This window comes from Pyrus communis, chromosome 9 (assembly GCF_041283825.1).
Source record: "Pyrus communis isolate YQ-2024b chromosome 9, ASM4128382v1, whole genome shotgun sequence".
NCBI lineage: Eukaryota > Viridiplantae > Streptophyta > Magnoliopsida > Rosales > Rosaceae > Pyrus > Pyrus communis.
This window is the reverse complement of record NC_142573.1, coordinates 25,542,122-25,558,047: the sequence shown is the minus strand read 5'-3', so window position 1 is coordinate 25,558,047 and position 15,926 is coordinate 25,542,122. Positions and strand designations below refer to the sequence as shown.

At 39.7% G+C, this 15,926-nt stretch overlaps 2 protein-coding genes across 4 annotated transcripts; one reads left to right on the top strand and one right to left on the bottom strand.

Moving 5' to 3' along the window:
* The first annotated feature begins 7,083 nt into the window (after positions 1-7,083).
* On the top strand, positions 7,084-11,428 carry LOC137739278 (uncharacterized). Of its 3 annotated transcripts, none has more exons than XM_068478830.2 (5): positions 7,084-7,530; positions 8,784-9,055; positions 9,277-9,487; positions 9,607-10,171; positions 11,137-11,428. In XM_068478830.2, the coding sequence occupies exons 1-5, from the start codon at positions 7,335-7,337 to the stop codon at positions 11,192-11,194; spliced, it is 1,302 nt and encodes a 433-aa protein (XP_068334931.2). In that variant the 5' UTR covers positions 7,084-7,334; the 3' UTR covers positions 11,195-11,428. The 3 variants fall into 3 exon arrangements, with proteins under 3 accessions (XP_068334931.2, XP_088556373.1, XP_068334932.2); XM_088700247.1 differs by having other exon boundaries at positions 7,148-7,530; positions 9,358-9,487; XM_068478831.2 differs by lacking the exon at positions 7,084-7,530 and adding an exon at positions 8,016-8,269.
* Positions 11,429-11,541: 113 nt separating this feature from the next.
* Positions 11,542-14,480, bottom strand: LOC137740745 (benzyl alcohol O-benzoyltransferase-like). The gene is made up of 2 exons (XM_068480562.2): positions 14,091-14,480; positions 11,542-12,477 (listed from the first exon to the last, which is right to left on the bottom strand). The coding sequence occupies exons 1-2, from the start codon at positions 14,352-14,354 to the stop codon at positions 11,545-11,547; spliced, it is 1,197 nt and encodes a 398-aa protein (XP_068336663.2). The 5' UTR covers positions 14,355-14,480; the 3' UTR covers positions 11,542-11,544.
* Between the last annotated feature and the right edge of the window lie 1,446 nt (positions 14,481-15,926).

Sequence of the window (15,926 nt, the reverse complement as noted above, 5' to 3'; positions counted from 1 at the left end):
AGCCAACTCCAAATCATGTGTAGGGTAATTCATTTCATGGGGTTTCAACTGCCGCGAAGCATAAGCAATCACCCTACCATGCTGCATCAATACACATCCCAGACCATTCAAGGAAGCATCGCTATAAACTTCGAAATCACCACTATCGTCCGGGAGTGCCAAAACAGGTGCATTAGTAAGACAATGCTTCAACTGCTGGAAACTCTGCTCACACTTATCATTCCACTCAAACTTAACGTTTTTCCTTGTTAACCTAGTCAGTGGCAAGGCAATCATCGAAAAATCCTTAACGAATCTCCGATAATATCCCGCCAAACCAATGAAACTTCTCACCTCAGTGACGGTTCGTGGTTGCTCCCAACTCTCCACAGCTGCAACCTTTTGAGGATCAACCAGAATACCTTGAGCAGAAATGATGTGCCCCAAAAACGCGACTTGATCTAACCAGAACTGGCACTTGCTAAACTTAGCATACAATTGGTGTTCCCTCAACCTCTTCAACACCAAAGTAAGATGTCGGACATGCTCCGCTTTGGACTTAGAATACACCAGAATATCGTCAATGAAGACAATGACAAATCTATCCAGGTAAGGCTGGAATACCCGGTTCATTAAATCCATAAAAGCTGCTGGTGCATTCGTCAACCCAAATGGCATAACCAGAAACTCGTAATGACCGTAACGAGTCCTGAACGCCGTCTTAGGAACATCATCCCTACTAATCTTCAGCTGATAATACCCAGATCTCAAGTCTATTTTAGAAAATACACAAGCACCTCTCAGCTGATCAAACAAATCGTCGATACGAGGCAATGGATAACGGTTTTTAATCGTCACCCGATTCAATTGCCTGTAGTCGATACATAGCCTCAAAGTTCCGTCTTTCTTTTTCACAAACAACACTGGAGCGCCCCAAGGTGAAGTACTAGGCTGAATAAATCCCTTATCCACTAATTCCTGTAACTGCACTTTCAATTCCCTTAACTCAGCGGGAGCCATACGATAAGGAGTTAATGAAATAGGATTAGTACCTGGAAGCAACTCAACAGTGAACTCCACATCTCGATCTGGGGGTAAACCAGGTAAATCCTCAGGAAAAACATCAGGGAAGTGTCTGACCACTCTCACATCCTCAATTCTGTTAGGAACGGTCTCCTCTAGCACCACATGCGCTAGATACCCCTGACAACCTTTAGACAACAACTTCTTTGCTCGCAAAGCCGAAATAACGCCGTGTCTTACCCCACTCTGCTCACCCACAAAAGTAACCTCAGGTAATCCAGGACGGTGAAACGTAACTACTTTCCCGTAACAATCAATGTTGGCACGATAGAAGTGCAACCAATCTGTGCCCAAAATCACATCAAAATCGACAATATCTAACGGGATAAGATCAGCGGGCATAACAACACCCTCTACTATCACTGGACATCCTGGGTACATACAATCTACAACACATCTCTCTCCTCTAGGCATAGCAAACTCTAAATCGTACCCTAGAGGTGTGGGGCGAGGTTGCGTTACTTGAGCAAATGTATGAGAAATAACGGAGTGTGTAGCTCCACAATCAATTAAGACTCTAGCAAAATAACCAAGAATGTTTAACGTACCCATAATCAAGTCCGGGTTGTTCTGAGCATCCTGCAGGGAAATATTGTGAATACGCCCCTGGCCCTGCTGTCGTCCGCCACGACCTCTGCTCGCTTGAACACCGCGACCTTGAGCTCCACGCCCCTGACTGGGCTGACCCATCTGTCTTGAAGACCCTGCACTACTAGTGGCAATCTCACCCTGTTGATACTGTCCTCCTTGGTACCATTGAGAACCACCAACCGGAGCTGGAGGATACGGCATGTAGTTGCTGGGATACGGGGGATAACCACCTTGTGAATACGGGTCCTGGGGGTACTGATACGGTCCCGGAGCATAGGGAACAGCATCACCCTGATAGTGATAGGCACCACCTCTACCTGCTTGACCATAATTACTCGGACCCTGGATTTGCCGAATCGGTGCAGGTGGCGGCATAAAGGTCTGCTGCAGCTTCTGCTGCTGACCCTGGGGACAATTCACAGCTATATGTCCCATCTGTCCACACGTGAAACAAACACCGTTGCCACGCCTACACTCGCCGAAATGTCGGTTATTACATCTACGGCAAAATGGAACTCGGTTTCGACCACCATCACCTTGTCTCTGGCCTCGAGCACCTCCATAAAACCTACCTCCACGTCCTTGTCCAGAGGCACTGAAACCACCACTAGACGAACTCGAACTAGCACCACCCCTTTTGAAGTTCTGAGTTTGGCGAGGCCCAAGCGACACTTGACTTTTCCCTTTGTCATCTTTCTTTTCATCACTGTCACTAGACATATTCTCTGAGTCCTCAATCCTCAATAGTATCTCATAGAACTCCTGGTAGGACTCACAGTGAGTAGTAGTCGCCATAGAACGCCATCTCTTCCTAGTGCCTAAACGGAAACGACGAAGCATCTCCGCCGGATTACCAGCGACATCAGGATAGTAACGAGACAAATCAGTGAACTTACGATAATACTCGTTAGCCGTCATCTTTCGCTGTTTCAACTCAGTGAATTCCTGTTTCTTACGATCAATATACTCAGGGGGTACAAATCTCCTCTGAAACACGTCCTTGAAAACATTCCAATCGGTTCTCTGAGCTGGAGTCAACCTACGAAGCTCCTGTTCCCACCAGGCTGCAGACTCCATCTCCAGAAACCATGAGGTTGTCTCGACCCACCTCTCCATATGAAGGTTCCCCTGGTTATGCAACACACGGAAAGTCTTCTCTATGTGGTCCAACCAACGCTCTGCGCCTTCGTGACCCTCACTACCTTTAAACTTATCCAACTTCAGATTATACATAGTCTCCAGAGGAGTCCTCTGGGGAGGGCGCATCACTGTTTGAAGGGTTGTAGCAATAACTTCCCCCAACTGAGTAAGATCAGGGAAACTAGGCTCATCAGAGCGACGTGGTTCCTGACGAGGCGGCATGATTCTGACAGAAGACACCAACTATTAGAATACTCACAAAGACACAGGACTGCCAAAACCTAGGCTCTGATACCAAGCTGACACACCCCGACCGAGATCAGGGCATGCTGGCCGTCACACGAAGGTGACGTAGCCATGTGCGCGTGCGGAAGCTATTAAGATAATAATATAAAAGTACTAATAATTAAAAACTAACTAGCATACAAGGTACTAGTGTATGTGAGACACAATTCAGAGCAAGTCTACAACAGTCCAAAAGGAAAAGATACGACATAAATACACCCGAAGGTGACCCTACAATGGTGAGTGTCTGTCAGAAATGCCGGGACGCCCTCTGGGATAAACCACCGAACCTGCTAGACCACTAGAACCTGGAGGGGCGCAAAAACAAAAGCGTGAGTGGGCAAAAACAAAGCTCTTTGAAAACTCTTAGCAAAATATATTCTAACCCCTCGCCGTAAAACCTGTATACTTCCCAGAAAATGAACATATATACGTATATATAGGTATGCCAATCATGCTTCACCATATGCCATTCATGCTCACAATATGCCATTTATGCTCGAGAATATGCCACAACAGAATCTCATAATCAAATATAAATGCTCAAGCGTAATTCACATCAATAACATATAATCTGGCAGCCGGGAGTCACCTAACGTGACCTGTACGGCTGCAGATAGAGCTCCAATCTCAACTCAATATCTGAATCTGCACACGAGTCGGAACCACCTAACGTGGTCTGTACGACAGGACTGGGTGTAATATATACGCTCTAGTGCTACGATCACGTGAAGACTGTGCGAATAATCGCGGGTCACCTACGAGTCGGAACCACCTAATGTGGTCTGCACGACAAGGCTATGCACCTACTTGGATCCAAGGCGAGCGTGTGGTGCGGGTGAACATCACGTGAAAGACTATGCCCTGGCCCTGGGCGGGAGCACTAACACCGGGGTGCAGATTATGAGCTCTCTAAGCATTTCAAACTACTATTGCATAACAACATGAATACCGCTTACCTGGCACTTACCTGTGCGTCCACAGCACCAAATACACATATATATATATGTATGCCACTACTAATACATGCGATGATGCGTAAACAACATTCATATGATGCATGGCATAAAACAAATAACCTTTTCTATTTAATTTTTGGGAATTAATATGTATATAGGTATATACGGAAAACAAAAGCCCACTCACTGATAAGTGGAAGGGTCGTAGCCCCCTTGCCTCGAGTGTGAACGCTCGTCCTCGGAATACGAATCACCTATATGCGAAATAGCTACGAAAACGTTAATTTAAAAGCACATAACCAACTTCTCGTAATAACTTCTCATACATTGCTCAATTTGGACAAATGAATATACCAACGTGCTCTACACAACCTCAGGATCACACCCATATTTTTAGAATAATTTTTGGACCACGCACGCGCCCCCACGCGCCGTCCTAGGCACGGACCTACGCGCCCCCCACGCGCGGCCACGTGCACTGCACACTGACGGCATCAACTGACGCCGTCAGGAATATTCCGTTAAACTGACGGAATATTCCGTTAAACTTAACTGACGCCGTCCACTGCCGTTAGGAATATTCCGTTAAACTTAACGGAATATTCCCCTTTCTTCTCCGGTGAGCCTCCGACGCCGGCGACGGCGCCGGAAAACTGGGAAATTTTCCAACCGTGTTTTCTCCTTCGTTTTTCAACCAATTTCCATGATTTTTGAACCAAAATGAAGCTTAGAACTAGTAGAACAACGTTAGACTAGTTTTAAGGCCTAAAAATTAAGGAATCTCACCTGCAACAACGATCCAAGTTCGGCCAACTTCGAACCTAGCCTTCCCGACGTCCAATTTCACCCAACGAACCACTCCGAGGCTCCTTGGGACCTCACAAACACAACTACAAGCTTCAAAATTGCAAAAACAAGCTAGTTTAAGGGTTGCATGAACAGTACATAATTCGGCCATTGTTGAAACGACGTGAAAACGTTCGAATTCTTACCTGGAATTGGTATGGTTGTGCTCCTCACAACCTCACAAGTTCAATGGTGTAATTGGTTTCTTGATTGGTGAAAGTTTTGAGTATGTTTGTGTGTGTGTCCGTGTGTTTGCAGAAGGAAGAAGAAGAAGATGGACTCGGGGAGAAAGAGAGAGAGAGAGAGAGAGACAGAGTGACAGAAAGTGAGGGAAAGAGGGAGGGAATCCCGGGAGAAAAAGAAAGGGTATGAGTGTGTGTGGTCCTACACACCACACCATACAACACTAATGTGATAAAAACGAATTAGGGGGTAAAATCGTAAATTCACACGTACGTTAAAATGAAATTTGGGACGGGATGTTACAACAACCAACTTCTCCAACTTTCTAATCAAATAATATCACGTCGCTATTTACTTTTTTGCTTAAATTCAATTAATAATCATATTGATACGATACGATACTGATAATTATGTAATTAAAATATTACCAACATTAAGAATATGAATGACTTAATAATCAATATATCAATATTGAGTGGTCGGACCTGTCACGCCGTGAACCCTCCTGCCTCAAGATTCTGGTTGAAGAGACTCGACAACTCAAGATTCTGGTTAAAAATACTCAACAAAATGAAAATGGATAGCAACTAGCAAGAGAGCGAGAAATTATGGAGTAGTACGGTATCACCACTTCAGCCGATGATACTTCCACTCAAATTTTGCCACGTGAAATTTTGTTTACATATGAATTTAATGTCTTTTTTCCTGTCTTTTTCTTTGTCGTTAAAAAACAATTAGAAACTTAAAACTTAAATTAATAATAAAACCCAGTAACCATCCTTATCGATGAGCCAATGTATTCATACAAAAGTTTTGGTGACCATTGGATTTCATTTGTGGCCAACATTAACCCAGTAACCATCCTTATCATTGAGCCAATGTATTCATACAAAAGTTTTGGTGAGCAGTGGATTTCATATGTGGCCAACATTGATTACCCCTTAAGGGAGTGTTTGTTTACCCTCACTAACATTCACTAAGCTAGATTTGACTAGTTTTCGAAGTAATTTGGTATTTGTTGTGCGTAGGACTAAGTTTAGTGGCACTACAGAGGACTCGTCTAGACTAAAACCTTCACTAGAAGGCCTTAGCAAGATCGACAAAAAAACATGGGACTGGTTAAGACCGTGCTTCATTTCGATGAACTCGTCTACTTTACTTCGACCTCGACCTCTGCTACGCACGATGATGATGGACCTGCACCGCTGATGATCTTAGTTGAAACCCAAACCCTGGACCCAACGGTGGGTGAGGCACCCATTGACCTTGAAGGAATATGGGGGCCAAGAACGCCAGTGCCCACGACAGTGACGAAGACATTGGCTGGATTGGGATGACAGTAGTTTGGGGTCGTTGACGCTTGTTCTCCGATAGGGGCAATGACTTGGGTTGGTGATGTTGATTTGAGTTTTGATTTTGAGCTAGATTTTAAATTTGAACTAGGTTTTGATTTCTGGAACTAGATTTTGATTTTTTAAAAACCTCCAGCTCACATCAATCCACTTGTCTCCAGGGAAGCCGGACATCCCCACCAGGGCCGAATCACCTGGCCTAGCCTGGGTGGTGTGACATCATAATGACATCGCCCACATTTAAAAAAATATAAAAAAAATTAAAAATGCAAAACATTTATAAAAAAATAATTAAAAATATAAGAATATAAAAAAATCATATATATATATTTTAATATCTAATCATATTCTTCCACCTACATCACATTTCAATATTTTTAAATACTTTCAATCAATATTTTATTATCCGACAGTATTAAAAATAAAATTACCTTTTATATTATTTTATAGAAAAAAAATAATAATATTCTAATGCCAGTAGTATGGGCTATTCATTCTAAGAGTGAAAAGACGTTTGAGCAGTTCATTAAAAGCAGTTACGATTTACTTTCGGAGATTGGATTGCCTATGATCCATGAGGACTTATAGAAAAAAAAATTATATGTAAAGTGGGCCAATAGATGAGCTAATAAGGATTCCAAAATCTAAATTAAATGATCCAAATTGATGAGGGCTTAAGATTAAAAACTTGAGATAAGGAGAGATTCTCAATCCACAAAATTGTACCATATCAAGTTTTTAATTTTTCACTATCAGTCTTCACTCATACTCGTCACATCCATTAAACCAGAGATGGATATAACAACTTTCCCAACCAACCTCCACAGAAATAAATAAAGAGCCGCACAACCAACAAACCTGAAAAAACGCTTCAGAAACCCTAGAAGCTACCTGGGTTTCTCTTAGATCTGTGGAAATGGAGGCTTCCGATTCCAATCTCTCTCAGCTCCAATTGCAGCTCTCGAACCAACCTCCACCACAAAATCCGACACCGGTTCATCACCAATTTCTCAGCCCAGCTCCGGTCCAGGACCAAGTTCCGGCTCAGCATCCGGCTTCCTCTGCTTCTCCATCAGCTTCTTCTGCTTCTGCATCAGCTTCTTCTTCTAAGAGTAACTCCTACCTCTTGCATTTTCATCTCTCTACTTCATCTCTGCCCTTTCCACCTGAAAATAAAAGAAATTATTATTATTATTATTATCATTATTGTTTTTCAGTTGAAGGAACGAAATGCCAAGAAATGGAAAAGCATTCACATGATTTCGTGCTGTTTGTTGATTTTTTGTAATTTTGTGCTACTGTTTTTATGTCTGGTTTTGGAGAACAAACTACTTTTGTTATTCACTTGAGGAAAAATTCTGTTTTCAATTTCAAATACCTCGAGCCTTTCGTTCTGTATCTGTTCGCAGCGATATGGCAGCACTGTGTGGAGGGAGTTATTAATTGATCATGAGACGAGATGTTGGCATCGGGATTTGATTGAGATGTGTTTTACTAGAGATGAGGCAAAAACTATCTTGATCGTGCCGTTACATTGCTTGGGGTGTGTGGGTAAAGTGTTCTGGCGTTATACTAAGCATGAGCTCTTAACTGTCAGGTCTAGGTGTAAGGTGGCGCAAGAGTTGGAGCGTTATGGTGAGCTTGGAAGGAATCGAGTAGAAGGGGTGAAAAGAATAAGTTGTGGCTGATGATCTTGAAATTAGAGGGGCCTAATAAGCTTGGACATTTTGTATGGAGATGCTGTAACAATTTTCTAGCTGTTAAAACTAATCTTCGAAGGAGAGGAGTACGGCTTGCAACTGAATTATGCTTTGATGATAACTAAGAACTTAATTTATCTTTATAATACATGTGAGTTTCCTGATCGATTGAATTGGAAGTATGCTTTGATGAAATTTGAAGGAGATAAGCGAAATCAAGGGTGGTTTGATTGAATGCATAATCTGTAATTAGGGTTTAGTGACTCGTAGAATTGCAATTTTGAAGATCTTTCAATAAAAAGTTACTAGGAAATTTAGGGTTTTAACATGCACAATGACATTGTTGAAATCTCTCAAAGAATGAAAAAAAAAAAAATATGAAGTCTTGTTTCAAGTAATTATTGTTACGATTAACCATCGATGGATACTATAGATACATTTGTGTTTTGTATAAAATAGATTTGGTTATCTAGGAAATAATAGTAATGTTTAATGGAGTAAATAAATGAAAAAAGTTACCTAGGCTAAGGTATCACTTCTTTTATATTGCCTTTGAACGTGTATAAAGAAAATTCTTTAAATTTCACATGCTGAAATTGTTTTCTGATAACTTACCTGCAAAAGATTGGATCTTTGGTAGTTCTTATACATTTGAGTTCGTGTAGGCCTACCAGATCACTTGACGCACAAAAATCGACTGCAAGAATATGCCCAGGGAGCAGGCCTCCCGCTTCCGGTTTATCAGACTGTCAATGAAGGAAATCGACATGTACCATCAACTTTTAGGTCGTCCGTGTTGGTGGATGGAGTTTGCTATGCTTCATCCAACACATTTGCTAGTCGAAAAGCTGCTGAGCAAGATGCTGCTAGACTGGCCATGATCAGTATAACAGAGAAGATAAAGGAAGAAGTTCCTACTATTCCTCCTATTCATGAGGTTTGGTTTTCTATGCTCAAAGTTTCAGTTTGGGTACAAAATTTTTGTTTTAACGTTCTCTATGAATTGTTCAAAAACTTGTTTTGTCAAATTAGCTTGCAACTCTTTTTTAGGGCATCATCACTATCTAAATGAAATTTATGCATACTTGTTTACACTTTGCGTTTACTAATGCAATGGAAGATATTAAATTTTACTACATTCCTCTGGTTATTTTCCAGGATCTAGTGTTTTGCAAGAGTATCCTGAATGAATATAATATGAAAAGGAAAATAGAACCACCTACTTACCAGACTTTTCAGGGAAATGCGAAGGTTCCTTTCTTTGTATCTTCTTTGGTTGTCAACGGTGTGTCCTATACTGGGGATGTTGGAAAAAGCAAGAAAGAGGCTGAACAGTTGGCAGCTCGTGTTGTTATTCAATCACTTCTAGGTACTGTTTTTGTTATTTAATTTTACATGTGTTTCCAGAGAAATTAAAATTACATGTTGTGAGTTAATGTGGTGCATGCACTTATTTTCTTGTGGCTGACTAATTGAAGATAAATTCAGGTGATTCCGAATCAGCACCCATTATGTCGGAGATCCTTAGGTCTAAATACAAACTTGCACATAAGAGCAAGGAGCCAGACTCTTCACATGCCAGTCTTGCAACTTCAGCAGTAAACACAGGACAAGGTTATGTGATCTCAACTGACACTCCAGTAGTCGTTGCACCTGAGGCATCTTTGGGAATGCATCCGCCACGCCATGAATTTATCAAACGGAAGCAAGAGGAACCAGCTTCTCAAGCACCCCCTCAGCTTCCCATAGCTTTTGTTCCTCCAGCTTGTAAGCAGCCCCTAGTTGAGGAACCAGCTTCTCAAGCACCCCCTCAGCTTCCCATAGCTTTTGTTCCTCCAGCTTGTAAGCAGCCCCTAGTTGTTGTTTCAACTTCCTTGGCCACAACCCCAACTTCCTTGGCCCCTGCCTCAGCTTCCTTGGCCCCTGCCTCAGCTTCCTTGGCTCCTGCTTCCACTTCTTTGGGCCCTGCTCCAACTTTTTGGGCTGTTCTTCCAGCTTCCAAAAAGCGGCGGAAGAACAAGAAGTCTGAAACAAACTTGCAGAATGATAACCAGTAAGTTATAGCTTATTGTTATTATATTTTATTTCCCATTTCTTTTATGTATTTTGACTTGTGCTTTCATTCACTATAAAGATTTAATTACATTTTTATTTCTCATGAAGACCGAAGAAACTTCCTATTGGTTGAATACATGGATGCATATGTTGCTTTCCAATTTGAAGAATTTTGTGTATCATGTAATGTTTTCCTTTGCTTTGGTTTCCCACAGTACCATGTTTACCCCTCCCCACCTTCCTTCCCTCCCGAACCCATAATTGCTCAGCAATTTCCCTTTTCTACAAATGCAGAATGAGTTGGTAAATTTTTCTAGAAACGAAAATCTGGTGTCATAACTTATCAGGAGAGTAACTTGAAAAACAGAGCTTGTATTTTACTTTATTTTCCTTGCTGAGTATTCATAAGCTAATATGCCTGCTAGATTGTTTTGTTGTTTGGAGAAGGTATTATGCCTTCACATTTTCTTAAAATTGGTGTGTACCTACGGAAAATTAATCAACCAAAGGATGTACTTGATTGAGCAGGGATAAATTCTTTCAACTTAGTTGCCACGTGGTGCAATTCGTTTTTCTCCGTTCTACATTTTGCTTTCAAATCTTGTTCCACTCTTGGATTCTTATAGAGGGCAGGCAGCAGCAATGGGTTTCCTTTAGTATAACAATCATCTATAAAAAGGTTCTCAATCTTCAACTTGATTTCAAATAGAAAATAAAAACTTGTTTATGACGGTGTAGTATATCTTCTCAGTTTCCAGGTGAGGGGAGGGTAAATATATGTGTATTATGAATTCCCTTGAAGTTATATAAGGTATAATTCCTCTTGTTTGAATTTCATTTTAAAATACTTCAATCCAATTTCAAATCGTCGTCATTGCATAAACTCTTGCTGAAGCTCTGTGTTTAATTGTTCCATGGTAATCTGTATTCGCTAGCTTAATAAGTGTATCCTGAAAATTGCAGGTTGCCAGCTGGTACCTTGAACTTGAATCATCCAGCATCTTGTGCAGCTTCGCAGTGAAAACCATAACCGCACGGTATCTATTGCAAGGTGTAGGTCAAGCTCTTATGTATTTAGATTATGTTGTACGTTTAGACTGCATCTGTAAGATAAGACATTGCGGTTGCTTGCTTGGAAATCGGAAATGTTTTGAGTCAGATTTATGTTTCTCTTTGGCTTTGTATGATAGAAAATTTGCCTTAACATCTTTAATTTTATTACAATTTTCATCTCAATATATTCGGATTCAGAAAATGTGCAGTCCTAAACATGAACATCGTTATTTCGGAAAATCAAGCTACATCAAGTATCAAGTGTAGTTTTTGGAACTTGATCTTGTAATTCAGAGATGAGGATAATAATATGGGAATCTACAAAGCAGAAATGTGTATGGCAGAAGAAATACCCCTGTCAATCTCTTTCCTTACCTCTTCATGGAACTTGCCCAATGACTCCACAGGTAGTGAAACCAGAACCAACACTCCTTCAACGCCCTCTTCATTTTTGTACCCAATAACTGAAGTCACCATTCCAGGTACAACCCCAGTTCCAGCTCTTGCTGGTCCACCATACACACCTTTCCCCCAACCAAAATCCACATCAACAAACCGCAATCGGGTCATGTCCGAAACCACAAACGTCCCTTCGGAACAAAACCCTCTACGCCCATTCATCTCAATGAAATCCAAAACCGAAGCCCTATACTCCTCCCCCACGACGCTCTTCTTGGCCTGTGAGATCAAGTTTGAAGCATAATATAACGGACTGTTGACTAGTTCGGCTGCCTTTGCAATTGCGCATGGGAACACGACAGCGCATCCGTAGTAGCCATTGGGAAGGGATGGCTTGGATCGAAAACGGGTATCAATAGGGAAGAGAAGCCTTGTAGTGGATTGAGGGCTCATTAGGGTTCGAGTCCTCGCCCTCCATAAACACCCCGCGATTGCATCAAAGGAGGGGCATCTGGGACTAATTTGGTTTTTGAGAGATGATATGTCAGCCTGAGAGAGGAACAGCGATGTTTGAGCAAGAGATTTGAAGTCGCTTTCGGCGTAAGAAAAGGTAGGATCATGATTAGTACTGCTAGTTATGTCATACTCATGGTGGGGGTAGGAGATGGTGGGAGGTGACCTGGGGTTGAGAGTTTCTCTTCCCCAAGATGGTAACGACGATGGAGCAGTTCGAGTTGGGTTCAAGCAGAATTCTGAAACGGCTTTCATGAAGAGGTAAGCGCCATAGGCATCACAGATGCAGTGGTTGAATGTGTATGCTAACACAAACCCTCCGCATGCAAGCCTTGTGACCTGCCAAGTGACATGAAATTTACACATCAATGGAGGGAAGAAAAATTATGTGCACATCCTTTTTCTTTTAACAAAAAAGGATTTTCAATAGAGCAAAAACAAACAAGACAAACTAATTAATTTTTCTAGTTTGCATAGATATACAATCCAAAAGTTGCGGAGCCAAGTCCACCCGTTCCCCCTAGGCAAGGGGGTTGGGGGTGGCTAGGCAGGAAAGAGTCCAATGTATACATCTAACCCTTCCCTCATAGTGTATCGGTAAGCATACATATATATAATCAGTCAATATGTGAATCACATCTCTAATAGATATGAAACCCGCTTACATACGTGTTTCTTCAAAGTTTGAAACAGATGAACTATTATATATACACACACGCATGACCATCTGATAGTACTATGTAGTAGAACATTCCAGTTAAAATACAACGTGTATGAACAGTGTGTGTTTTCATTTTCTCCATAAACGGGACCTTTCCATCGTCGATTGACGAAAATCGAAAGGGAAAGACATTCCAAACATGGAGCTATTTCATGACGAGGATTATGTAATAACTTAAGGGGTTGTTTAGATATAGGCTCATACAACTCATATATCTCGGATAAAAACCTACCTATGAATCAACATCCAATAAAAACTCAAAATTTAAATAAATTGCCACATAAGAAAACAAGTAACCTATTAATATAAGTTATTTACAATTTATGCCACAACTTTCTATAACTGTTCTCATACAACCATTATTAGCCAACCATTATGGCTAATGTTTTTAACAATTTCTTTTACCAATCTAATAATGGATTAATATAATGCATTACAATATCTCTTAACTATATAACTTTAGATGAATTATTTTGCGAACACATAAACATACATACGATAATAAAACATAAAATAGAAGATACATTTTTTGAAAAGTTAAATTGTAGGTAAATTATATTCATACAAAAACAAAATTGTAGATACAGTATTGTTGTTAAAAAAGGTAAATCTTTTATGTAGTATTGTAGATACATTATTGTCACAGTAGGTAAATTAGTTTCATATAAAATCAAAAAGTAGGTAAATTATATTCATACAAAAATAACATTGTGGATACATTATTGTTAAATAAGAACTGGTAAATTTTTATCCTAAAATTTGAACAATAGGTACATTATTTTATTGATAAATATTTTAAAAGATAGACTATTTCACTAAAAAAAAATATATATATATATATATATTTAAATTGAAAAATGTTGTTAGATTAAGAAAACTTGCCAAATTAATTCCTATATCAAATTAGAAGCAAGTTTTATGGAGTGAGAGAAACATGAATCAACCAAATTAATTACAAAATGTGGAAATCTTGAATTCTCATATAACATTAATCATCCTTAAAATCTACATATGTTTAATTGTGCACATTAAACATGCAAAAAGGGGTATTTTAGGCATTCAAAAATTTTAAAATGTGTAAAGTCAAACATAAATAATGAATTTGCTTATGTGGAGTCTAATCATTGGGTTTTATTCGAGTAAAAAAAAATTATGTCGGGTTTTATATGAAAGAAATTAAGTTTGAGGGGTTAAGGTCATATTTTCAGTAACTTTAGTAATCGTCACAAACCTGCATGCGAAGCAAAGGTGAATCAGTGATGAGGACGCTACCCCATAAATCATCCACAAGAAAACATTCCCATTGAGGAAATGGTGGCTTCGGTCCACCTTCAACTTGATGCAGTTGTGCTAGTTTGATATTGGCATCGCCTTCACGAAACACCACTCCCTCACCACAACAATCCACAACAAGCTTACCCTTAGCGGCACACCGGAGCCTCCCGGCCACTGGATAGTAGTAAACGAGGGCCTTGGCCAATGCCTGTTTGATCATCACAACTGGATCTTTGGATGACGAGGCTAAGCTTGGGGGATAGAAATGGACGAATGGTATGTGGTTTCTTAGGCCTTTTTGGTCATCAATGTTGGATAAATATTTGAATTCTCTAGGGGTTGGTTTTTGAGGTTGAATTAGCTCTGGTTTGCTGACTTGCACATTGAACTTCAACATTGGTGCCATTTGTAAATTTATAGTGTGATAGATAGAAGGCAGAGAGAGTGGGTTTTGGATTGGAGGTAATGAGGTGGTGTACCCCAGTTCTGTCCTTATAGATATAGTGGAGATTTATAAGTGTAGCCTTCATGCAAATATTCATTTCAAACGGTCAGCTTTTTTTTGTTAACTTCTAGTGAATAAAGCGAACCAGAAAAAAAGCGTTTCATTACTTTGCATGCCCATACTTTTAACCAGAAAAAAAAGTGATTTGGATAGAACGTATACTAAAATCTGGTATTTTAGTACATGTTGTATCCGAATCACTTCGAAAGATTTTAGAACATATACTAAGAATGTATTCTACGACCCAACTATCTATATTTTAGGTTTCTTCTCAAATATCATCTCGACAAAAAATCATCATGATTCAAAATCATGACTGTTGGATTAAATGGTTGGGATTTTATTGTTTCTTATTCTTTCATTTTTTTCATTATAAATAAATGTCTTGATAGTTCTGGATTGAAATATTGATGGTTCGAATTTTTAAAAAATATTACGAAATGGGAACCACAAGAAAGTATGTCAAAATGTGTGTTCTTGAACCTCATATATATATATATATATATATATATATATATATATATATATAATGTCTTAGGTTTTGTACTATAGAATGACGTTATACCTAGGGTGATGACATCAAATTTCTTGGGTTTTTCAAATGTTTTTGTTCTTTCCAATTTCTTGTATAGCATGACCTCTATCATAAATGATACAATGTTAACGGAAGTTTTCCTCATTTCTCAGAAGATTGTTTGTCGTAAGAAGTTCTTGTCGTTGCAAGGCTGCAACTCCTTTTATCCGAACTAACCTAATCCATCTCTTTTCTATTCTTTGGGGGTGAGAGGGATGGGCGTGGATTCAAGCAACTACCTTAATAAAACAGAATAAGGATAAAATCAGACTATTGCGTGGAAGTTTTATATTATTCTTTACTTCTGGTGAGGTCAAGAAACTCCCTAGCTGCTGGCTAGCTAGTTTCTTTGTTTTGTGAAATCAGAAATAACTGTTTAAATGGTCAAGGATCGACGTACAAAGAAAGGTTTTGTTAAACAAAACTTTTTTTTGTCAAGTGTTCTACGCAAATTCTGGTAGTGGGTATACGACCAAGAATTTATCACATGATGAAAACTGAAATATCATATATAATCTTTACACAAGTCTACTGATAGAATGTATAAGAATGATTACTTTGCATACATTTTCGTACCTTTTAAAAGATAATTCCAAGAGGAAAAACTAGCAATACCAAATACTCTTAGAACTTGATGGAAGGATAAACTTCCATCTATGTGGAGAATTTGCATATCTCACATTTTACGAATAAGGTATCTACTCCGTAGAAAA

What these genes read in the sequence shown, in the direction of transcription:
- LOC137739278 (XM_068478830.2), top strand. Translation starts at nt 7,335, where the DNA reads ATGGAGGCTTCCGATTCCAATCTCTCTCAGCTCCAATTGCAGCTCTCG. An exon ending in ATCAGCTTCTTCTTCTAAGA is followed by an intron (nt 7,531 to 8,783) that starts GTAACTCCTACC and finishes GAGTTCGTGTAG; the next exon opens with GCCTACCAGATCACTTGACG. An exon ending in CTATTCCTCCTATTCATGAG is followed by an intron (nt 9,056 to 9,276) that starts GTTTGGTTTTCT and finishes GTTATTTTCCAG; the next exon opens with GATCTAGTGTTTTGCAAGAG.
- LOC137740745 (XM_068480562.2), bottom strand. Translation starts at nt 14,354, where the DNA reads ATGATCAAACAGGCATTGGCCAAGGCCCTCGTTTACTACTATCCAGTG. An exon ending in CACCTTTGCTTCGCATGCAG is followed by an intron (nt 12,478 to 14,090) that starts GTTTGTGACGAT and finishes GTCACTTGGCAG; the next exon opens with GTCACAAGGCTTGCATGCGG.